At 35.9% G+C, this 21,224-nt stretch overlaps 1 protein-coding gene across 2 annotated transcripts; it reads left to right on the forward strand.

The window, feature by feature from the left end:
- The first annotated feature begins 69 nt into the window (after positions 1 to 69).
- On the forward strand, positions 70 to 20,660 carry golim4a (golgi integral membrane protein 4a). Of its 2 annotated transcripts, XM_079874578.1 has the most exons (17): positions 98 to 135; positions 410 to 630; positions 5,457 to 5,531; positions 5,825 to 5,874; positions 6,138 to 6,191; positions 6,332 to 6,482; positions 6,632 to 6,714; positions 9,183 to 9,266; positions 10,977 to 11,108; positions 11,218 to 11,457; positions 12,721 to 12,965; positions 13,185 to 13,261; positions 14,115 to 14,179; positions 14,969 to 15,160; positions 15,407 to 15,475; positions 15,569 to 15,655; positions 19,076 to 20,436. In XM_079874578.1, the coding sequence occupies exons 2-17, from the start codon at positions 444 to 446 to the stop codon at positions 19,208 to 19,210; spliced, it is 1,926 nt and encodes a 641-aa protein (XP_079730704.1). In that variant the 5' UTR covers positions 98 to 135; positions 410 to 443; the 3' UTR covers positions 19,211 to 20,436. The 2 variants fall into 2 exon arrangements, with proteins under 2 accessions (XP_079730703.1, XP_079730704.1); XM_079874577.1 differs by having other exon boundaries at positions 70 to 630; positions 19,076 to 20,660.
- Positions 20,661 to 21,224: the final 564 nt, after the last annotated feature.

The raw sequence follows: 21,224 nt of genomic DNA on the forward strand, positions 1-21,224 counted from the left end.
GCCCCTCCCCTTAGAGCGAACCTCTTTTGATTGACATGGACCATGACCAATCAAAACAATGGAATGTTTGTGAGGGGCGGGATTTCCTTCAGCGCTGGATGAGCTGCTGCAGTTCTAGGTGACACGTACCGAAAGGTGCGATTAGGCCTCTCTAAACTTCAGATAATTATTAAAAAAGGCTGCTTTTCACTATGTAAACATCTTCACAGAGCTTTGGCTAAGCACGAGGACCAAATACAACCGGATTCGTTACTTTCTTTAAACTGTTGAATGTATTTGGAAAACTTGGGAAACATTTCAGATATATATGTCGTTTGAGCAACAGTCCAGAAATATAATGTTTCATGTTTCATCTCGGAGGGGACAGAGTTGTTTCTATACTGAAGAGTGAAGAGAAAATCATTCCCAGGAACGTTTCTGTGGAATCCAGGAGAGGAGGGAACATGGGCAACGGCGTGTGCTCCAGGAAGCAGAAGAAGATTTTCCAATCTCTCTTACTGGTCACGGTGGTATTCGGGATGATCTACGGTGGGATGGTGTCTTATGAGATGCACAAACAGCTGAAGAGGACAGAAGAGATGGCCATGAAATATCAGCAGCACCAGGAGTCTCTTTCCGCTCAGCTTCAAGGTAAAAACACACGTCGTCTTGATGACGTCACGGCGCAAGAAACATTCTCCCAAACTTTGGCAACTTACGAGCCCTAAAATGTAGTTTACTGTGAGTGATCTTGCAGGGTGTCTATTGTTTGTGGTGTTGTTGCTTAATGGTTTAAGATCTAGAGAGGTAATCGAAAGTTTTAGGTTTAAAGCACATTTCAAGACCATTTAATGAGAATAGAATAGAATAGAATAGAATAGAATAGAATAGAATGGGGCAACGTTGTCTATTGGTTAAAGGGATAGACATGAGGATGAGTAGGCTAAATTATGACTACCACTTTAAGAAAGATCGGGGCTGGTAACCAAAAAGTTCCTGAAAAATTTCAAATGACATAAAATTGGTGACAAATGTTTCTAAATATTTCACACCTTTATCTTGAGAATAGAACAGAATAGAATGCGATAGATTGGGGTAGCTTTTTCTTGTGGATTTAAGTCACCATGAAATCATAATGGAATTAATCGAATATTGCAGTATTTATTATAAATGATTTATCTGTGCACGTGCCCTCCTCATCTTTAATCACTTCTCTGAAGTGTTAACTGGCACGAGGGTGGGACAACATGTCACTCACATGACATCACAGCAAAAGCAAACCACAAAGATCCAAATGAATTCCCCATGGACAAAGTCAAATCCAGCCCTACATTTTTAACTTCCGTTTCATGCTGACTTTAATTGTTAGATCAAACCATATAAAATGATTCCATATAGCAATGGAATCTACACGACACTTGACTGACACATATGAAATGAAACACCACGGTTTGCAAACCTTTTTCATGGAACTCAAACAAAGTGTTTTGCTGCAAATCCAACTTTGCTGCAATTCACAGAACTTGAAACTGGTCAAACTGGTTGTTAAGGTATTGAAATTCTAGGAATGTTTGAGTGCTTTTGTAGATACTGCAGTGATTCCCTGCAGCTGCCGTTGAAGATGCTCATTTTTATGCAGAGCATTTTGTTTCAACCTGTGCCTAAAATCACAGTCTTTCATTGTCCCAGTCTTACAGAGATTGGCTTCGCAGTTTTTCTGCTTGTCCAAGCTCAATATGCTAGCTGCAAAAAGGGTACGACAAAATGGCCCTAGTTTTTAGATTACCAGTAAATACAAATATATGTTAAACTGTTGGCAGATGAAACTATAGTTTTGTTACTTTGCAATATTGCAATATTGAGTTGCATGCCACATTTTCTGTTCCGTTCTTCTCAAATGTTTTGAGTTTGGAGGGGGTTTTGTGTGTGTATTCAATCATGTAATGTATTACTGAATATACATCTGCTCCACATTTTAGTATATCAGAATCGTTTGAGTTTTATGGTTGTATTCACTTATAAGCTCAAATGTAATCAATGGCTGATTCTCAATGGTTGATAGCTAATAATGTACCCCTGTTGCAATTGAATGACAATGAATGAGACTTCAACAAAATAGATTTAATTTAAATGCTCAACAATAGATTTTTCATTTGCTAGCCTGCAGTCCATGACTACAACAAAGCAGTTTTTTAGAGACATATTTATATTTGTAATAAAATAAATAAATATAAATATGTATTTGTTTAAAATTACCTGGGGTAAAAGAGTTTCCCTTTTAAAGTGTAACGAGACACTGCGTCAGGATAATAATTATAAAGTAGGCTAAATATTTTACTGTAGGAAAATAAATAAATGCATGTTTTTTGTTAATTTAAATATAAAAATATTTTCAATAATAAAATAATTATTAATCATATTTTACGTTGTCAAGACAAAGATCTGACATATACATATAATAAATATAAAACAATTCATTGTAAATGACTGATTAATCGTAATTTAACAATTATAAAATTTAACAATAAAAAATCTAAATCACTTAGGCTACTGCAGGAAGTTAAATAAATACATAAATATATTTGTACAAATATAAACATTTCTCTAAAAAAATATTAATCATCATCGTTTTTGTCAAGATCTGAACTATTTAAAAAAAACTATATAAATATTATAAAAAAGTATATAAAATAGTATTATTCATGGCTATGATGAATTATATAATAACTATAAAATAAATATATATATAAAAAATGTCTCAGATTTCAACTGTAACCACCGTGGTTCCCCGAGAAGGGGAGATCCTGTGTCTCGATCGACACTATAGAGAACAACATCAGCATTTTTTATTATTATATTTTTTAGTTATTTAATTTTATAGATATAATATAGTTCATTATAATTTATAAAAAACATTAATAATATATTATTTTTTTTATTCGTTTATAGAGAATTAATTGCAGAATTAATTGCACCCCTGCTAAATATGACCAAAAATGGCTGTAAAAAATAAATCTGCATTGTTTATCCTTTTGATCTTTCATTAAAAAAATTAGCAAAAATCTAACCTTTCATTGAAGTAAAATAATTGAAAGTAGGGGAGGAAATCACATTATGAAATAAATGTTTTTCTCCGAAACACGTTGGCCACAATTATTGGCACCTCTAGAATTTTTTACGAGTAAAATATCTCTGAAGTATATTCCCATTAATATTTACCTTTTTTGTTTTTAGAACACCAGGGTGACTAAACATGAAATTGTCCAGCTATGACTTCTTGTTTCACAAGAGTTTAAATATGAGGAAACACATATTTAAAGATCTCAGTTCAGATCAATATTGTAGTTCAGATCTTGACGACAACAAATTATTCATATATTTTTGGAAACATTTTTATATTTGTAAAAAAAATATTTATGTGTTTATTTAACTACCTGCAGTAACCCATTTAGATCATTATATAACAGTTATTAATAATACTTGTTCTTAGGGGTGTAACGATACCCTCATGTCACGATTCGATAGCCTACATATCACGATGCTGAACTCACGATACGATATTATTGCGATACTCCAAGACATATGATAAAAGGTTAGCAAAAAATGTACTTTTGATTAAAATGCTAAATTTGGTATTACATTGGGTGTGTAAATGAATAGGCTTGGACTTGTGCTGATAACCCAAACACAGGACAATAGAGACACCAGAATAAAAATATTCATGATTCTGAAGCTGAAAATACAGAATTATTTTAGACGAATATGCTGCACTCTGTCACTGACTAGAATGTAGACACTTTTTACTGGTAACATAAGACATTTGGCATTATCAGGACCCACAAACATTCCCCCTTTGCATTATTATACATTATATTCAACATTGTATATAGTAGTTTAATATAGTACTGACACTAAAACTCTGTAAACTAGAATTTTTTCACACACAGTAATTTTCATTTTGGGTGAACTATACACAATACATATTCTCACTGTCCACGATACATATTGTTGCATTTTTGTATTGCGATATATTGTGACACGATATATTGTTACACCCCTACTTGTTCTATATTCATTAAAAAATAGCCTTGGGACCTTGATCCAACATTATATATTTTATTTCCTAAGCATATGTGCTGCTTATTGCACAAACGATTTTACTTTTAATTGTTATTGTAACCACGATAAGAGGTCCTGTGATTACTGCCTTCTTTGAGTCTTAATCACTGCACAATCTCTTTAATCAGTATAATAAGTACTTGACATGTCTGTTATGTAATGATGAAAGTAATAGGAGGATACAAGACAAGAGGCAAGGGGTCCAAGGATGCATACCATGACTTCGCTGTAATAATGCAGTTCAATGAACAACCCACGCTGCTGAACAAACACAAATATGGGGAGGAAAGCCTCTGCCAGCCCTCATTTCCTGAGGCATTTCAGATTTTGCTGGTGTAGCTCATGTTACGTGTAAAAAGAGCAGACGGGTCAACCTTTCAATCTGATGCCATTAGAGAGAAATTAAGAGGGTTGAATGTGGCACTCAATGGGTCAGTGGTTCACACAGTGGGGAAAGTCTTAAAAAAAATAGCTCGGCTTACTTTACCTTCTGATTATGGTACTGTAAATGGTTCTTGTTGTGAGGAGATTGTGTTGGGGTATCTAGATTTTTTTTAATATATATTTTTAGCACTGGTGCTTTGTTTGCATGTTAACAGCATGCTATACTTTTTGTTTGACTGTTTGCACAGTAAACCCATGTCAGAAATGTACATCTTTAAATTTATATCTTTTATAACACGGCCTCTATAGCCATATGAATTCAGAGTCAGACAGATGTTTTTGTTCATTCAGTTATTTTTCTGAATTAGTCTGTTTAGTAAAATCTTTTTTTCGATGTTGGGTTGTGCAAAACTATATATTTTCTTGTATAATTAAGCTGTATAACTCAGCCAATTTAGTGTCATGTCAGCATAGGACTCATGGTGCATTACGCTGTCTCAAAGACATAACTTTCATTGTGCCATATGGTGAAAAAATGGCATGGAGATATCTGAGATTAGAGCCGAACACATTTGTTTGCATTTTTGCATAGACTCAAACTGTAGCTGAAAGATAACCAAGGAATATATCAGCTAAATTTAAATTAACTTTCATTGCACAAAACTGTCTGACCTTTGGATTATGCATTTCAATTTTAAAGATGCTGTATGTAGCTTTTTGACTGTACTAAAGCATAAAAATACCATAATATGTTTGTAGAGATTTAGTTATTAAAAAAACAAACAAGCAAGCTCAGCCCAGGTGAGAAAAAGTAACGCAACGCATTGCTTTCCATAAAAAGTCACCAATTAACGCAATTAGTTACTTTTTATGGAGGAATACAATATTGTAACGGATTACTTTTAAAAGTAACTTTCCCCAACACTGGTCAACACCAATACAAAAATGTATTTTTCTCTCTTTCTTCCTGTCAGTTGTGTACGAGCATCGCTCTAGGTTGGAGAAGTCTCTTCAGAAGGAGCGGCTTGAGCATAAAAAAGCCAAAGAAGGCAAGTTTGTTTATAATATATGACAACATCAGTGACTAATTGATGAAGAGGAAATGATGAAGTGTAATGACATCCTGTAGCTTGCATGATGGATAAACCGGTGCAGCCCAAAGCAGCCATGTTATGCCAAGTGTCAAGTTAATAAGATCCTAAGAGTATTTGGACTTTTAAGCCGCACTTAAAACGTATGAATGTCTTTGCAAAATAATATCATGTAATAGTTCATTAATTAGCATAATACGTTTTTTGTATTTGTCTCTGCTGTAATACTTGTTTTTGCCTTTTCCTCACAGATTATCTTGTGTATAAAATAGAGTCTCAGCAGTCTCTCAACAAAGAAAAGGTATGTTGTTTTGAGAGCTACGGCATGAAGAATTTTTTTTCAGTAAAAATTTGAGTTGTAAAACTAGTTGAAATGCAGGGAAGCTAAGTTTTTTGAGAGAAAACATACACTTACCCTGCAGTCAAATACTCATCTGGTTGTTTGTATGCAAAACATAAATTTCTCGAATATCACGGCCTGTGGCTTTCTGGCATGGCATTTAGAGAGACATGATGCCATGCTTACAAAATGACTAGGTTTGTTTGTATTTGCTTTGTTTACAGCAAGATGCCAGCGTCAGGTTTAATTCTCTGCATTCCCAGCATCAGATTTTGAAGGTCAGTTGGAAAAACTCATCAACTGTTTAAAAAAAAAAAAATGTTTTGTGATGTACTGTAAAATGCAGTATGTATTTTCTTCCCACGGCAAACACAGATAATTCACTGTTGTCTGTGTATGTGTGTGTGTTTATCATCAGAACCAGCATGACGATCTAAAAAAGCAGTATTACGAACTACAAGAGCGACATCAGCTACAAGGAGATGAACACAACAAGGCATTAGATGAACATAAACTGAGACTTGGCCAGCTTCATCAGACCAAAGAGACTGAGATTTCTAAGCTCAAAGGTATCATGTTCTCACCATCTTTCTCATAGCAATCACACCCTGGCAACCACCACAAAGACTCTAGCATCATGTTGCGTACTGGTGTCTTTATGGTGGAAGTAAAAGCTACAGTCATTTCAGCTGCCTTTCTCACTCTCTTTCTTTCCCAGATAATGAATTTAAGCTACGTGAAGAAAACAAGCAGTTGAGAAAGGCTCATCAGGACATCTATGTGCAACTTCAGGATACCAGGGTAAAACCGAAAAGTTTTTCTTTTTAGAGCAGTAGTACAAAATATGTTTTATGGTTATTATGAATAATTAAGCCATGGGTACTGTTTGCCACAGTTAAAGGGGTAAATCTTGTGAAAATGTCTGGTTATGGCAGCCCCAAAATTCACAAACAAATAAATAAATAAAATTAGAAAATATATTTAGCATGAAGAAACGGAATCATATTTCAAGACCATTGATATATATATATATATATATATATATATATATATACAGTGAGAAAAATAAGTATTTGAACAACATGCTATTTTGCAAGTTCTCCCACTTAGAAATCATGGAGGGGTCTGAAATTGTCATCGTAGGTGCATGTCCACTGTGAGAGACATAATCTAAAAAAAAAAAATCCAGAAATCACAATGTATGATTTTTTTACTATTTATTTGTATGATACAGCTGCAAATAAGTATTTGAACACCTGAGAAAATCAATGTTAATATTTGGTACAGTAGCCTTTGTTTGCAATTACAGAGGTCAAACGTTTCCTGTAGTTTTTCACCAGGTTTGCACACACTGCAGGAGGGATTTTGGCCCACTCCTCCACACAGATCTTCTCTAGATCAGTCAGGTTTCTGGGCTGTCGCTGAGAAACATGAAGTTTGAGCTCCCTCCAAAGATTCTCTATTGGGTTTAGGTCTGGAGACTGGCTAGGCCACGCCAGAACCTTGATATGCTTCTTACAGAGCCACTCCTTGGTTATCCTGGCTGTGTGCTTCGGGTCATTGTCATGTTGGAAGACCCAGCCTCGACCCATCTTCAATGCTCTAACTGAGGGAAGGAGGTTGTTCCCCAAAATCTCGCAATACATGGCCCCGGTCATCCTCTCCTTAATACAGTGCAGTCGCCCTGTCCCATGTGCAGAAAAACACCCCCAAAGCATGATGCTACCACCCCCATGCTTCACAGTAGGGATGGTGTTCTTGGGATGGTACTCATAATTCTTCTTCCTCCAAACACGTTTAGTGGAATTATGACCAAAAAGTTCTATTTTGGTCTCATCTGACCACATGACTTTCTCCCATGACTCCTCTGGATCATCCAAATGGTCATTGGCAAACTTAAGACGGGCCTTGACATGTGCTGGTTTAAGCAGGGGAACCTTCCGTGCCATGCATGATTTCAAACCATGACGTCTTAGTGTATTACCAACAGTAACCTTGGAAACGGTGGTCCCAGCTCTTTTCAGGTCATTGACCAGCTCCTCCCGTGTAGTTCTGGGCTGATTTCTCACCTTTCTTAGGATCATTGAGACCCCACGAGGTGAGATCTTGCATGGAGCCCCAGTCCGAGGGAGATTGACAGTCATGTTTAGCTTCTTCCATTTTCTAATGATTGCTCCAACAGTGGACCTTTTTTCACCAAGCTGCTTGGCAATTTCCCCGTAGCCCTTTCCAGCCTTGTGGAGGTGTACAATTTTGTCTCTAGTGTCTTTGGACAGCTCTTTGGTCTTGGCCATGTTAGTAGTTGGATTCTTACTGATTGTATGGGGTGGACAGGTGTCTTTATGCAGCTAACGACCTCAAACAGGTGCATCTAATTTAGGATAATAAATGGAGTGGAGGTGGACATTTTAAAGGCAGACTAACAGGTCTTTGAGGGTCAGAATTCTAGCTGATAGACAGGTGTTCAAATACTTATTTGCAGCTGTATCATACAAATAAATAGTTAAAAAATCGTGTATTGTGATTTCTGGATTTTTTTTTTAGATTATGTCTCTCACAGTGGACATGCACCTACGATGACAATTTCAGACCCCTCCATGATTTCCAAGTGGGAGAACTTGCAAAATAGCAGGGTGTTCAAATACTTATTTTCCTCACTGTATATATATATATTTTATGTAAAGAAAAAAGCAAGTCAATAAATAAATAATTCTATTTATATCTCTGTTGCTGTATATTTAAATTTAATGTGTATTAACCATATATAATATAATGTAATACATTTGATATTTAATTGTTTGTTTATTTAGAATATTCTAAATGACATCAGGTCAACAGATATTACAATGATGCAATTGTTACTGTTTTACTGTGCTTATAATTGAAATTCAAAAATGATAATTATCAGTTTAAATAATATGTGATTATTTTATCACATTACAAATGGAGAAATTGTTATGATTCTGAAATAATTTCACAGTGCAAAAAAATTAATGGTTCTTAAAAATATACTTTTTTTATGCAATGTATATTTTTTAATTTTTTTCAAAATGTTTAAATTTTGTGAAATGTTTTTGTACATTTTCATAAAATTCACCTAATCAGAATTCAAATTTAGTCTTAATTTCCATGATCCATTTTATTGCAGATCAGGCAGTTGTATTTTTGATGATTATAATTTAGCTTTATCACACGGTCCATACTAATATTCAGTGCGGTTATCCTGAATGCTTGTATTTGAGCTTTGCCTGTGATGGTTCCTCTTGTAGCAACAGCACAAGAACCTAAAAACCAGCCACGATCAGCTTGTGTTGACCCTGGAGGACCACAAGAGTGCGCTAGCTGCGGCACAGGTTAGGGTGTGTGTGTGTGTGTGTGTGTGCATGCGCTTTAAGCAGGTGCAGGAGTGTGTGCGCTGTTCCACTGACAGCTCAAATGCTATGCAGAGCATATCCTGTGGGAAAGGCAAGTCAAGTTTCACAGAGCTCATGTAAGCAGCAAGCATAGTTTAGTGTAATAAAATTAAATTATTGCATGCATTTTCACACTTGTTCGAGCATTGTGTCATTATCAAGCAACAAATAAGTTGCTTCTCCTGTGCAATTTAGGAGTGTTATTTATGTGGCTTCATCCCAAATCAGACACCTATGACGGTAACCATGGTGGTTAGGATGTTGCCTATGTAGGAAGCAAGGTTTTGAAACAGAGCTAATATGTTTTATTATATTTTCTGCAAAGCACTGCATAGAAGTAGAAATGCTCTCAGTGTGAAAGCAGAGCATGATACTGCTGATTCAGTTAGATTTCAGCGCTGCTTATGCAAGCTTGTCAGACTGGACTAAGCCTGCGTTTCAAGTCCGGTCACATTCCACAAGGCCATTATGATCTCTTGCGCACGCTCTCACTCTCGTTTCTCTGAACTTCTTGCCCTTGTTTAGCGTGCTAAAATGTGCATGACTCTGATAAGCCATACATGCTGTACTTCCTGTTTACTCGCTCTTTCTCTGTGGCTTTGAGAAACCAGATGTACAGATGCTCGTTAATTAGAACTGTCATTATCTGCTTTCCCAGGATGATAGAGAAGGATGCTGGGAGGCATTGGTTTAGCGTGTGTGTGAGATACAGAGTGATATTTTCCTTCCATATGCTGGCAACACTTGGCATTCAAACAGAAAAGAAAACAGGTACTGCACCCTAGTGAAGAAGGACTGGGAGAAAGGTTAGGTTAGGATTGCAGGATCTTGGGTATGAGTTGAGGATGATAAAACAATAGTATGATTTAAAAGAATAGTCTTTTGAAGTCATACATTTGCATTGTGTGACCCAAATTTGAAGTCTTTATTTACTTTTCTTTAAATGGGTGCAAGAACAAAATAAGATGCAAGAGGTACAAAGCTGATGTACAAGAACCTGCAATGTTTAGTATCAATGACATTAAACATTTTTAAAGACCTACATTTAAGTTCAATAAAAAATAATATGCGTTTGAACATAAATAAATATAATATAATTTGAATAGAAATAAATACATTTAAAACCATGTAGTTCTCTAGTATTAAATACATTTTGCTTTAAAACAAACTTTACTTTCTAAAACAAAATCATTTATTTTAAAAGTATAAATATTCAATTATTAAATATGAATTAAGTATCAAATACATAAATACAATAATACCATATTGTTTCTTTTTCTTTTTATCAATTAAATACATTTTGCTTTAAGTTCTAAATAATATGATTAAATTAAATTAGTAAATAAAATGAAAACCAAGTAGTTTTGTAGAATTTGGTCAATTAAATAAATGTTGCTTTAGGTTCTCAATTCATTATTCAAGTAATTATGCAATTATTGATATAGATTGCTCTAGTTTTCTTTCTGTTTTCGCCCTTTAATCTCTTTCTCTTCTGCCTTATGTCAGGCTCTTGATTTTGGCTTGCTGTGTTTGTTGCCTGTTTCAGCTAACCACCAAACCATCGCTCATGTAACATTTCAACAGAGTATATGAAGCCTTTACTCTGATGCGTGGTGTTGTACTGACGTAGTCGGTCTCGATGGGTTCCAGGTTCAGGTGGATGAATATAAACAGCTGAAGGAGACGCTCAGTAAGATGCCCAGTCTGAGACATGCAGCTGTTCAGCCCGTCCAGAATGAGAACGCAGAAAAAAACAATCAACCCCAGGATGCTCAGCCAGAGGTATTGAAACTGTTTATCCATCATGCATTCAAAACTGAGGTTTTCCCCCAATCATGTCACTGGTTTAAATGGTGAAGAATGAGATCTGTTTCATGTTGATCTCCCTCAGATGGAGAAACACCACGAGGACGAGAAGCCTGAATCGCACCACAGGGAGGAGGTTGGAGAAATGGGAGGAGCCGAGGAGAGGAGGAGAGAGCTGGCAGAGGAGGAGATGGAGCAGGCGGGGCAACCTCAGAAACTAGAGGAGGAGTTTGATGTGCCGCATAATGAAGTGGAGGAGGAGGAGCCACAGGCCAACCAACCAGATGAAAACGCGCTAGAAAGGGAGCAACGTCACGTTCAAGAGGTCAGAACACTTGCGACATGATTCTGAATGCAAACATTAGATAAATTACCAATAAACTAGCATGGCTACATTAGCGTTCAAAAGTTTGGGGTTGGTAAGATTTTTTTTTTTGCTCCCCAATGATGCATTTAATTGATCAAAAATACAGTGACAAATGGAATATTGTAAATCATTCATATTACAATTTTAAATAACTATTTTCTATGTAAATACAGATATTTCAAAATGTAATTTATTCCTGTGATGGCAAACCTGAATTTTCACAACATTACTTCAGCGTCACATGATCCTTCAGAAATCATTCTAATATGCTGATTTCATTCTAATATGCTATTATTATTATCAATGTTAACAACAGCTGTGCAGTTTAAAATTGTTATGCTTTTATTTTCAGGATTCTTCTTCATTTGTTTTGTAACTTTATAAATGTCTTTACTTCAATTTAATGCATCTTTCCTAAATAGATGTATTCATTTCTTTAAAAATGAACATACACACAGACCCAAAACTTTTGAACGGTAGTCTAGCATAGTAAGCTGCCTACCTAGACATTTTTAGCCAATTGGTCAGAAAGACAAAAATTTCAAGTATCATTTGAAAAATGTTCCATCTAATTTAAAACATACTATGGCTATGTTCAGACTGCGAGCAAAAATTCTTTGCATATGCAGATTTTGCATTTCCCAAAAAACACATGAAATCTGTTGTTTTGTTTTTTTTCAAATCTGATTCAAACTACATTTGGAGTTTGTGTGAAATGCGATTCCAATCAGATTTTTACAAATGCGTCTCAGTCTGGACACTGGCTGCTCAAATCAGATTTCAAATTGTCTTATGCATCACTCTTAATGTGACGCACAACGATAACGTTAAAACCAGTGACGGAAATACCGGAAATATTCTGCACCGAGACTCAATAGGGCGCTTATTTGGAGAGCGAGATGATGCTTTTAATTTTTCCTGCATCATTTGAAAGCCTCATCACATACGTTGGTACGCTTACGTTGTTACCAAAACAACCCATGCAGATAGGTTGGTTATGTCACACAAATGTAATTTGACAGTCTGCTTGAAAAGATCTGATTTGAGAAAAAATCCGATTTGCCTGCAGTCTGAACATCAGTATGTTTTCATTCTGTATGTTTTCGTTATTATTATAAATATACTGAGATGTTATCTTAGCCAGTCCACCTCCCTGCATTGTCTTCCAACATTGAACTAATTTCCCATTGTAAGGCCCTCACTCTTCTGTTCTGCCCCCAGGTGGCGCCAGCGCAGGTGGAGCGGGTGAAGTCTGCATACGAACAGCAGCAGGAGCAGCAGCGTCTGGCTGCGCAGCTGGCGGAGGAGCGTAGACAGTTGCATCTGCGTCAGGAAACCCTGCAGAAACAGCAGCTGCAGCAGCAGAAGGAGAGAGAGGAAAGATTACGTCTGCAGAGAGCGAGAGAGGAACAGCTGAACAGAGAAGCCGATCTCAAAGAGCAAAAACTCCAGCAAGAGATGCTCCGGTCAGAGGCCCTCCCTCGAGTTATACAGTTATAAAAATAAAAATAAATATATAATACAATATATAAAAATTATAATAATTTGTAATTATGTGTATTTTTAACAATACTTTTTGCAGTAATGAAGAATGGTCATTTGTGCCTGTTTATTTGCTATTTTACTGTTCCAGGAAACTGCAATGATTTGTTTTATAAATCCTTTTATTTTTTTGTATTTACCAGGAAAAAGGCACAGTATGAAAACATAGATGCTGATATAGTCCAGGGAGAAGAAGAGCCACAGATAGATGATGAGAAAGGTGACAATTTATGTGGTTTGTCGTGATAGCAGTGCTACTTTTTACTCGTGGTGTCTCAAAGTGATTTCTTAAATGTTTGGTGCAATTCTAATATCTTGGACCAGTTGTTCAAAAGTAATCTGATCGGATTGGATCAAATCTTGAAAATTGGTTGTTGAAAAGAAGGGAAAAAAAAGGATTCTGAAATCAGAGTAGATTACAAAATCCAATCTTGGATGCCAAAATAGATTGGGATACCTTTGATCGAAAAAATCTGGATTATCCTGATCCCAGCAGAAGGGTGGATTTCAGGAACAAAAATGTAATTAAACTTTAAAACTGGTAAAAAAAAAACAACAACATTTGTATAAAGAGATATTTGATATTTTTATTTTGTTCTTGATTAGTTTAACTGTAAAATAATAAAGTAGTAGACATTAGGCTACCTATTAAGTCTTTCAGTACAGTAAAGTAAAAAAAAAAACTATTTTAGTGCAATAAAATAAACAGCTGTCAATATAGAAAAATAAAAAATAAATTATATATTTAATTTTAAGTTTTTTTTTTATCACTCTATGTAAACTACATTGACACAATCATCAGAGATGAACCAGACAGAAGTAATTTCTAAGAATTATTGCATGCATATTTGTTTGTTTTGGTTCTGGGTCACATGAGGGACTACGGAAACCCTAAAGGGACATGGAGATGGGAGGAAAAATGCTTTTGTGTTCTCTCGCAAGAAGTAAAATGGATTACCTGATCCTGGATAGCAAAACATGGGATTTCCAAATCTAGATCATTTTGATCCAGATTAAACTTTGAATAACTGGGCCCTGAGGATTATACTTTTGTATGTCTCTGTCATGTGTAGAGGAGAACGCGCACCATGAGGAGCCAGGGCAAGGTGAAGAGGACCATGCTCAACATGAGGATGAGGTGTGTTCCCTTATGATATTATAAACACATACAAGCACCAGTATTCATATAAACATGGCTTGATGCTTACTTTTCCCAAGGAGCACATGTGCTCCTAAGTTTAAAAATGTAGGAGCACATTAAAAAATGTATATTTCAAAAAGTACAGTAGGTTTTTTAAGATTTCTGCTTCAAATTGAATTGAATAATTCTGTAATTATAAATATATATTATAATGTTGGACTTTAATTATAATTATAAACAAGCTCGAAATACACCGGGACTCTTATTTTGAAGTTTGTTTTACTATAGCTGGCTGCTTTTTCAAAAAGATGAGGCACATAAAATATGCACTCATACAACAATCTACAACATGTTACAATTACAAAAATAATATAAAAACCATAAAGTAAACATTGTCACAATTTATCAACAGTAGATCATAAGCAATCTATTCGCATAAATCCTTAGTATTCATTGATTGCGAACTGCACTGAAACCGAGAACCTGTAGAATGCACAAAAGCGCAATTATTTGACTTTAAACATGCAATGTTCATATTTATTTAATTCAGTCATCTCCTTTTGAGATTTAATAATCTGAATAATTTTTTTTCTGTCCCCAAATTAGTTTTTTATACCATGTAAGATATTTAAGACTTTTTATGACCTTAAATTTCATAAAACTGCATTTTTAACTTGATGAGTGACTTTTTAAAGCATTACATTTTTTGCACATGCTGTGCAAATGTGAGTAATTTAAGCCATTGTTTGTGAACGTGTACTGATGATAAATACGTCAAACTTACAGCGACCTGTAGGAGCGGATGTTGATCCAGAGGACGACCCCAACAATCAGGGTGAGGATGAGTTTGAGGAAGCAGAGCAGCAGCGGCATGCCCATGAGATAGAGGAGGAGGAAGAGCCAGCACCTGTAGGCAACCCCAAAATGCACCTGGCCGTAGAGAATCAACACCAGCCGCCTGCTGAAGAACAACTGGTGGTAAGCAACTGGTTCTTTGCAGCTGAAAGGAGTCTCCTAACCAGCAGACGTGACATGTTTTCAGCATGATGTTTAATAGGTGTATGAAACGACCAATGAGTCTTCAGTGTTGGTGGAGATATACTGTATTTTTTGTATAAAAACAAAAAACAGACTCACAGTGATTTAGTTTGGGAAGCTGACTGTTGTAGGGGATATTTATATTATGCAACTGAGAATGTCTGAAGTTTTGTGTGTTTTGTGCAGATGGCTGGAAACCCAGACCAACAGGAAGATGCTCTGGATGAGCAGTACCAGGAAGATGGCGATGATGAGGTCGGATAACAAATGCAAACACACACACACCGTCCTAAAAACAAAAAAAAAAGAATTATTTGTTCCCTAATCGGGATGGCTTTCTCTCTCCAGGCTCAAGATGAGCTGGCTGAAAATCAGAAGCATGAGGCGATGCGCGAAGAAGAGGGAGACCCTTATAATGAGGAGAATGGAGAACAGGTACAAAATATTTATAAATCGTGGCTGTTCAGAAGAGGTTTGCTGATCAGACTTATACCTGGACAATGATGAAATAAATTAAAAATAGTCCTTTAGATTTACATGATTAAATTAAAAGTAGGCTGTGCAGTTTTTGTAGAGGCTAGTAATATCAAGCTAGCTTTGAAAGCATGAGATGCCGCCCTCCCTTCAGAGCGTCTCCAAAGCCACGTGTCCTTCAAAACACATGATCACAACTCACACAGCAGCGTCTGCAAAGCGTCACGAGACGGCATTAAATTACCTCATGTCTCAAAGCACATAACAATACAATAATAATGAACATAAACAACTTACAGAGCTCTACCTGACTGTTGCAGATTCTTTTCGGCATTGATATTGTTGCCATAGACAGGCAGAAATTCAAGTCTCCAAGGACAGCTCCAAGTAGAACGTCACGGGTTGCCATCTCTTAATTACTGTAGTTACGACAGGGCGTGAACGCAGCATTTGCTTCAGAAGGAACTGTAAAAGGCAGCTGCTGTTTGTTTGCGGCACTCAGTGTCTGTCTACAACTCTGCATAGCCTCATGGAACCCGCTGATGGTGTAGATGTCTGCGTGAGCAGGTGTGCGGAGGTATGTAAATACATACATTGGCAGGCTGGTAGGACATCCTATTATTGTATTCGGACCGAATCCAATGATTGGACGAACATTTTTGGTCCTGAGACATCCACAAAAGATATATGTGCATTTTTTTTATATTTAGACCACTTCTTCTATTATTGATTGCTATCAGGATGTGAAGAGAGTTTCAACCAGTATAACAAAAAGTGCAAAAACATTGCCTACCCTAGCTTTAAGGAATGAGACCAGAACCAGAATATTATAGTGACTTGACAAGGACTAAGCAACAATGCAGGACAACAAAAAATGAATTTTCAATTCTTTTTTAATATGTGTAGTGTAGTGGAGATTCTTAGATATTGAAAATGCTGTTATGTTAGGGGCTTATTTTAAAAATAACCACAATGACAGTCAAAAAGTGTCCTATTATATACCTGTATTCACTCTATATATACTTCAAAAGTGTTTTGTTGTTGTTGTTTTTTTTGGAAGAAATTTATTCAGCAAGGATGCATTAAAGTGATCAAATAGTAAACACTAATTTCAAAAGTGACAGTAAACACTTTGACTGATACAGAAGAAAGATCTTTTGATCTTTCTATTCATCAAAGAATTCTGAAAAAAAGGCATCACTGTTTCCATAGAAAATATTAAGCAGCACAACTGTTTTCAATATTGATGATGATAATAATAAGAAATATTTTATGAATGTTTTATGAAGGATCATGTGACACTGAAGCCTGGAGTAATCATGCTAAAAATTCAGCTTTGCCAACAGAGCAACACATTTTAAAATATTTAATATTAAAATAGAAAACGGGTCTTTTAAATTGTAAAAATATTTCACAGTATTACAATTTTGATCGAATAAATACAGCCTTGGTGAGCAAAAGAAACTTCTTTCAAACATTCAAAAATCTTACCGACCCCAAACTTTTAAACAATGCACTGTGTAATTTTTAGCGGTGGCCGGTAAACTCTAGTGGTGAGGTTGTGAATCGCAACCAACAGAAATTACAGTGGCCGACAGGAAAATATATCGTCGTCTGAGACAGCAGAGAGTAGTCAGTTAAGCAATGAGGTTTCTTTAAAAATATAAATTAAGAAATTTGCTTAATAATATTCAAAATAACATATCGTTTTACTGAATAATTAAGTTGTTACTTGTTCATCATTGTGTCAGAGTTTTATTCGCTGACTTTAGCTAGCTTCTTTGCACGAAGAACAACATAGTGACAAAACACGTTTGTTCGCTTAGGACTACTGTAGAAACATGTCGGCGCATATCAATGTAAAAGACCCGTGGTGTATGTAGATAGTAATGGCTCATTCTAAGGTAATAAAAACATAACGGTTCATTAAGTAGGTCTTTATACACCACTGAAAACATAGTTATGTATATGATATTGCATTTCTGTCAACATATCCTCCTAAATATTACACAGTGCACCTTTAAATACCTTAGTATCTGTTAAGCATTATATATTTGTTAATTGTAGTGTTAATTTAGTTTCTTGTCGAAGGCAGGACCATGAATCTCTAGTTAAGCTGTCTGTTCCAAGACAACAATTTTATGGTCTCTGTCACTGTAATGTATCACAGAGAGTTATGTAGTGCTTACGTGTGTGTACGTTTTCACTTATTCTTTTGTACAAGCTGCCGCTGTAACTGTAGACTGTTGGCAGTGCCACAGTTGGGTGAGTCAGATCAATTGCAAAGTCCTCCACGGTGTTCAGTTACTGTCAGGAGTCCAGCTCCACTTTAAACATCCATCCTCCATTTTCACCTCATCTCTAAAGCCCCTTTCACATAGAGCGCTGATCCCAGAAAATTGCCATAGAATTGCTAGAGGGCCTTCTGTGTGAACGCAAACACGTCCCAGGATTGATTCTGGGATGGGGACGTTAACATTGCTGGGATTAGTCCCGGAACGTTCATGTTGTTGTAAATGAACAACAAAGTTTGCACATCAACATCTAATGCCTGATCAGCTGCCATGTTGTTTAAAGCAATGCAAACACTTCCATTGTTGTACCACAACACTAACGTTTTCAACGCATACATTACACATGACGTCTTTACGGGATGTGTGTGAACGCCCTCACAGATTCCAGAAAATCCTTGGTAGTGTGAATGAACAAATCAAACAATCCCGGGACACATTATCAGTGTATTTTCCGGAATCTCTGTGAAAGGGGCTTTAGATTTAGGAAATGTTATTCATGCTTTATTCACATCTGTGCACTTTTAAAGTTACAGTTCACTCAAAATGAAAAAGTCTGGAATCATTTACTCACCTTCATGTTGGTCCAAACCCATAGCTGTGTCCGAAATCGCATACTGTATAGTAGGTACTACATTTAGTTACATACTTGAAATGTATTTAGTATGATAGTATGAATGTGTGAAGTATGAATGAAATTTGGACATACTACATCTGCCATGTTGTCACTGTCTTGTGACCTAAGGCGTCAGTTGTGTCGCTTCACTGCCGTTCACAAACCCCCTCCTGTGGCCTTGTGGGATATAAAAGTGTCCAGTGGATGCACACTTGGAAGTAGCAGGTCATCCGGGTACTCTTCAGCTACTGTTTCATGAATTCTATGAATTCGGACAAACTACTCAGCTTAAATAATGTTTTTTGCCTACTATATAGGCATATTCGAATGCAGGGCATCACTTTATTTCTTCTGTAAAAGAAATTTGAGGTGGTTAGTATCAAACGAACAGACTCAATGCCTTGTATAGGTGTGTGTAACAAACATCATACTTGATTATTTTTATATAAATATGTTTTTTTTGTATCTGTACAGGAAGAGGTCAGGGATCAGGTTGTGAAGGAGGATATTCAACTCGCCCAACATCACAATGAGGAGAACTATGAGGAAGAAGAGGAGGAGGAAGGCGGCAACGGGGATAAACCCCCCATTCGCAGGGCAGAAATGTGAGGCGATTGAAAGGAAGGACAGCCAATCGCTGCCACATTTGGATTGGGTTTCTCACACCATCCTCTTAAACATTGTGCCGGGAGATGGCTCTGTTGGGTTGTTCTGATGAATAGGAAATCGAATTTTCTTCCAGTTTGTGTAACTCTGAAACCGAGATGCACCAAAACGCCCAATCACTTACAGAGCAAACACCTGCTGTCTGCCTTTACTGTACGTCTGTCTGTCATTTCTTGTAAGGAGCAGTGAATAAGTTCAGTTTAAATGCTGTTATATCTTGAGTTTGATTTCTTTGGCTGGACGAAAATCTGAAAGCATAGATTTCAACCACCAGAAACTCTTGCACTGAAACATTTGCCTTTTTTTTTTTCAGTTGTGGCTCCACATACAAGAAATATTCCATCTTTGAAGTAAGCCCTTTTAAAAAACTCTAATTTTAAGTTACGACTGATCTTGATGGACAGGCAGCAGTCACCAATCAGCCTTAAATCCTCACCTGGTCTTGCCCAAACTTGTGTTGGTAATTCATCCATCTTGTTGAGGAAAAATACAATGCAGAAATATTGTATCATGGGCGAGTTTGGCAAGGTGCTTGGTTCAACATACATTTAATGTTTACATGTAATTCAAGTAGATAATTGTAGCTGTTGAAAGTCATTTTTAAATGCTGTACTGTATGTGCTTATTTACCATACTGCTGCCTAAACATAAACCAAATTCATTTAGTTAAACACGATTTTTATTTGCTTTTCACAAAGTGCCTCCTAGAGATTATAGGGAAAACTTCCTCAAATGCTGCCTATCTCTCCAGGATAATTTGGTTCCTGATCTCTTTGTCGAATGTCTCTGTTATGGAAAACTATTTGTATTGAATTTTTTCTCTTTTCTTTTCAAGTCGACCTGCCAACTACTATTCTAGTATAAACTAGTACTAGTGTTCTACGTGCTACTCGACCTGGTCCTCAAGTCTTTTTGTTACTGTTAGTCTTTGACATATGACATTAGACAGCAGAGAAATGAATGGCACATTGAAAATGAGAATCAATAAGAGACATAATATTCAGATGTAGAATTTGAATATGCAAAAAGTCAACAAAATGTTTGGATTAGCTTACTCAAAATGATTTGTTCTGAATGTATGCTAAATCACTACAATATTGAAAAAATTGTATTTATTTTGTCTTGTATTTACTTTGGTTTTTTATATTATATAAAATGAAATAATCTTGTTTTGTCACCTTTTTTTATTTTCTGGGATGCATATGATTTTTAGGTTTATTAGTTGATGTAATCAACTTTCCTGTAAGTGTTCAGCTTTAATACTTTATATTTAAAATAAATATATATATGTTTATAGATTTTTTTTCTGTTCTGCAAGTGATTTACAGAGAAATATTTTTGTGCCGTTTTGTTGATAATGGCATTGTGAGCGGAATAAAAATTGGTGAAGGATTAAATGCTCATCCTCTTTTAATCATGCACAAAGTCTGGCAGGTGTGCTGATGTTTGGAGCAGAGGAAATATCTCTTCGTCTAATTACATAAATGTAAAAATGAACCTAAAGCAAAAATAACAAAGTGCTCTGCTTTCATCCTGAAGTTCCTGGAAGGCTGATGAGATGCAGCAGAAGTGACACAGAGGTAATGTGTAGACTCAGGCGACAGTTCTGCAGTCAGTCTTAGAGAACGAGAGCCTTGGATGAAATAGTAAAACAAGATGGACTGAGACCATCCCAAAAACATTTTCCACCTCTCATTCTTCATGAAACGGAACAAAATTTGTCTTGGTACTTAGTGGTATATTATTTAGACTATAAATGGTGTGTTTGTGTATCTCTTGATAAAATAAATATTTTTCTTAAAAACACATTGGCCACAATTAATGGCACCCTTTTATTCAATACTTTTTTAAACCTGCTTTTGCCACAATAACCAAGAAGATATTTTATATCTCAATGGGACTGTCCTGTTAAAATAAAGGATAATAATAATAATAATAATAATAAATAACAGCTTTT

The sequence above is a fragment of the Squalius cephalus genome, assembly GCF_949319135.1.
Source record: "Squalius cephalus genome assembly, chromosome: 6".
Taxonomy (NCBI): Eukaryota; Metazoa; Chordata; class Actinopteri; order Cypriniformes; family Leuciscidae; genus Squalius; species Squalius cephalus.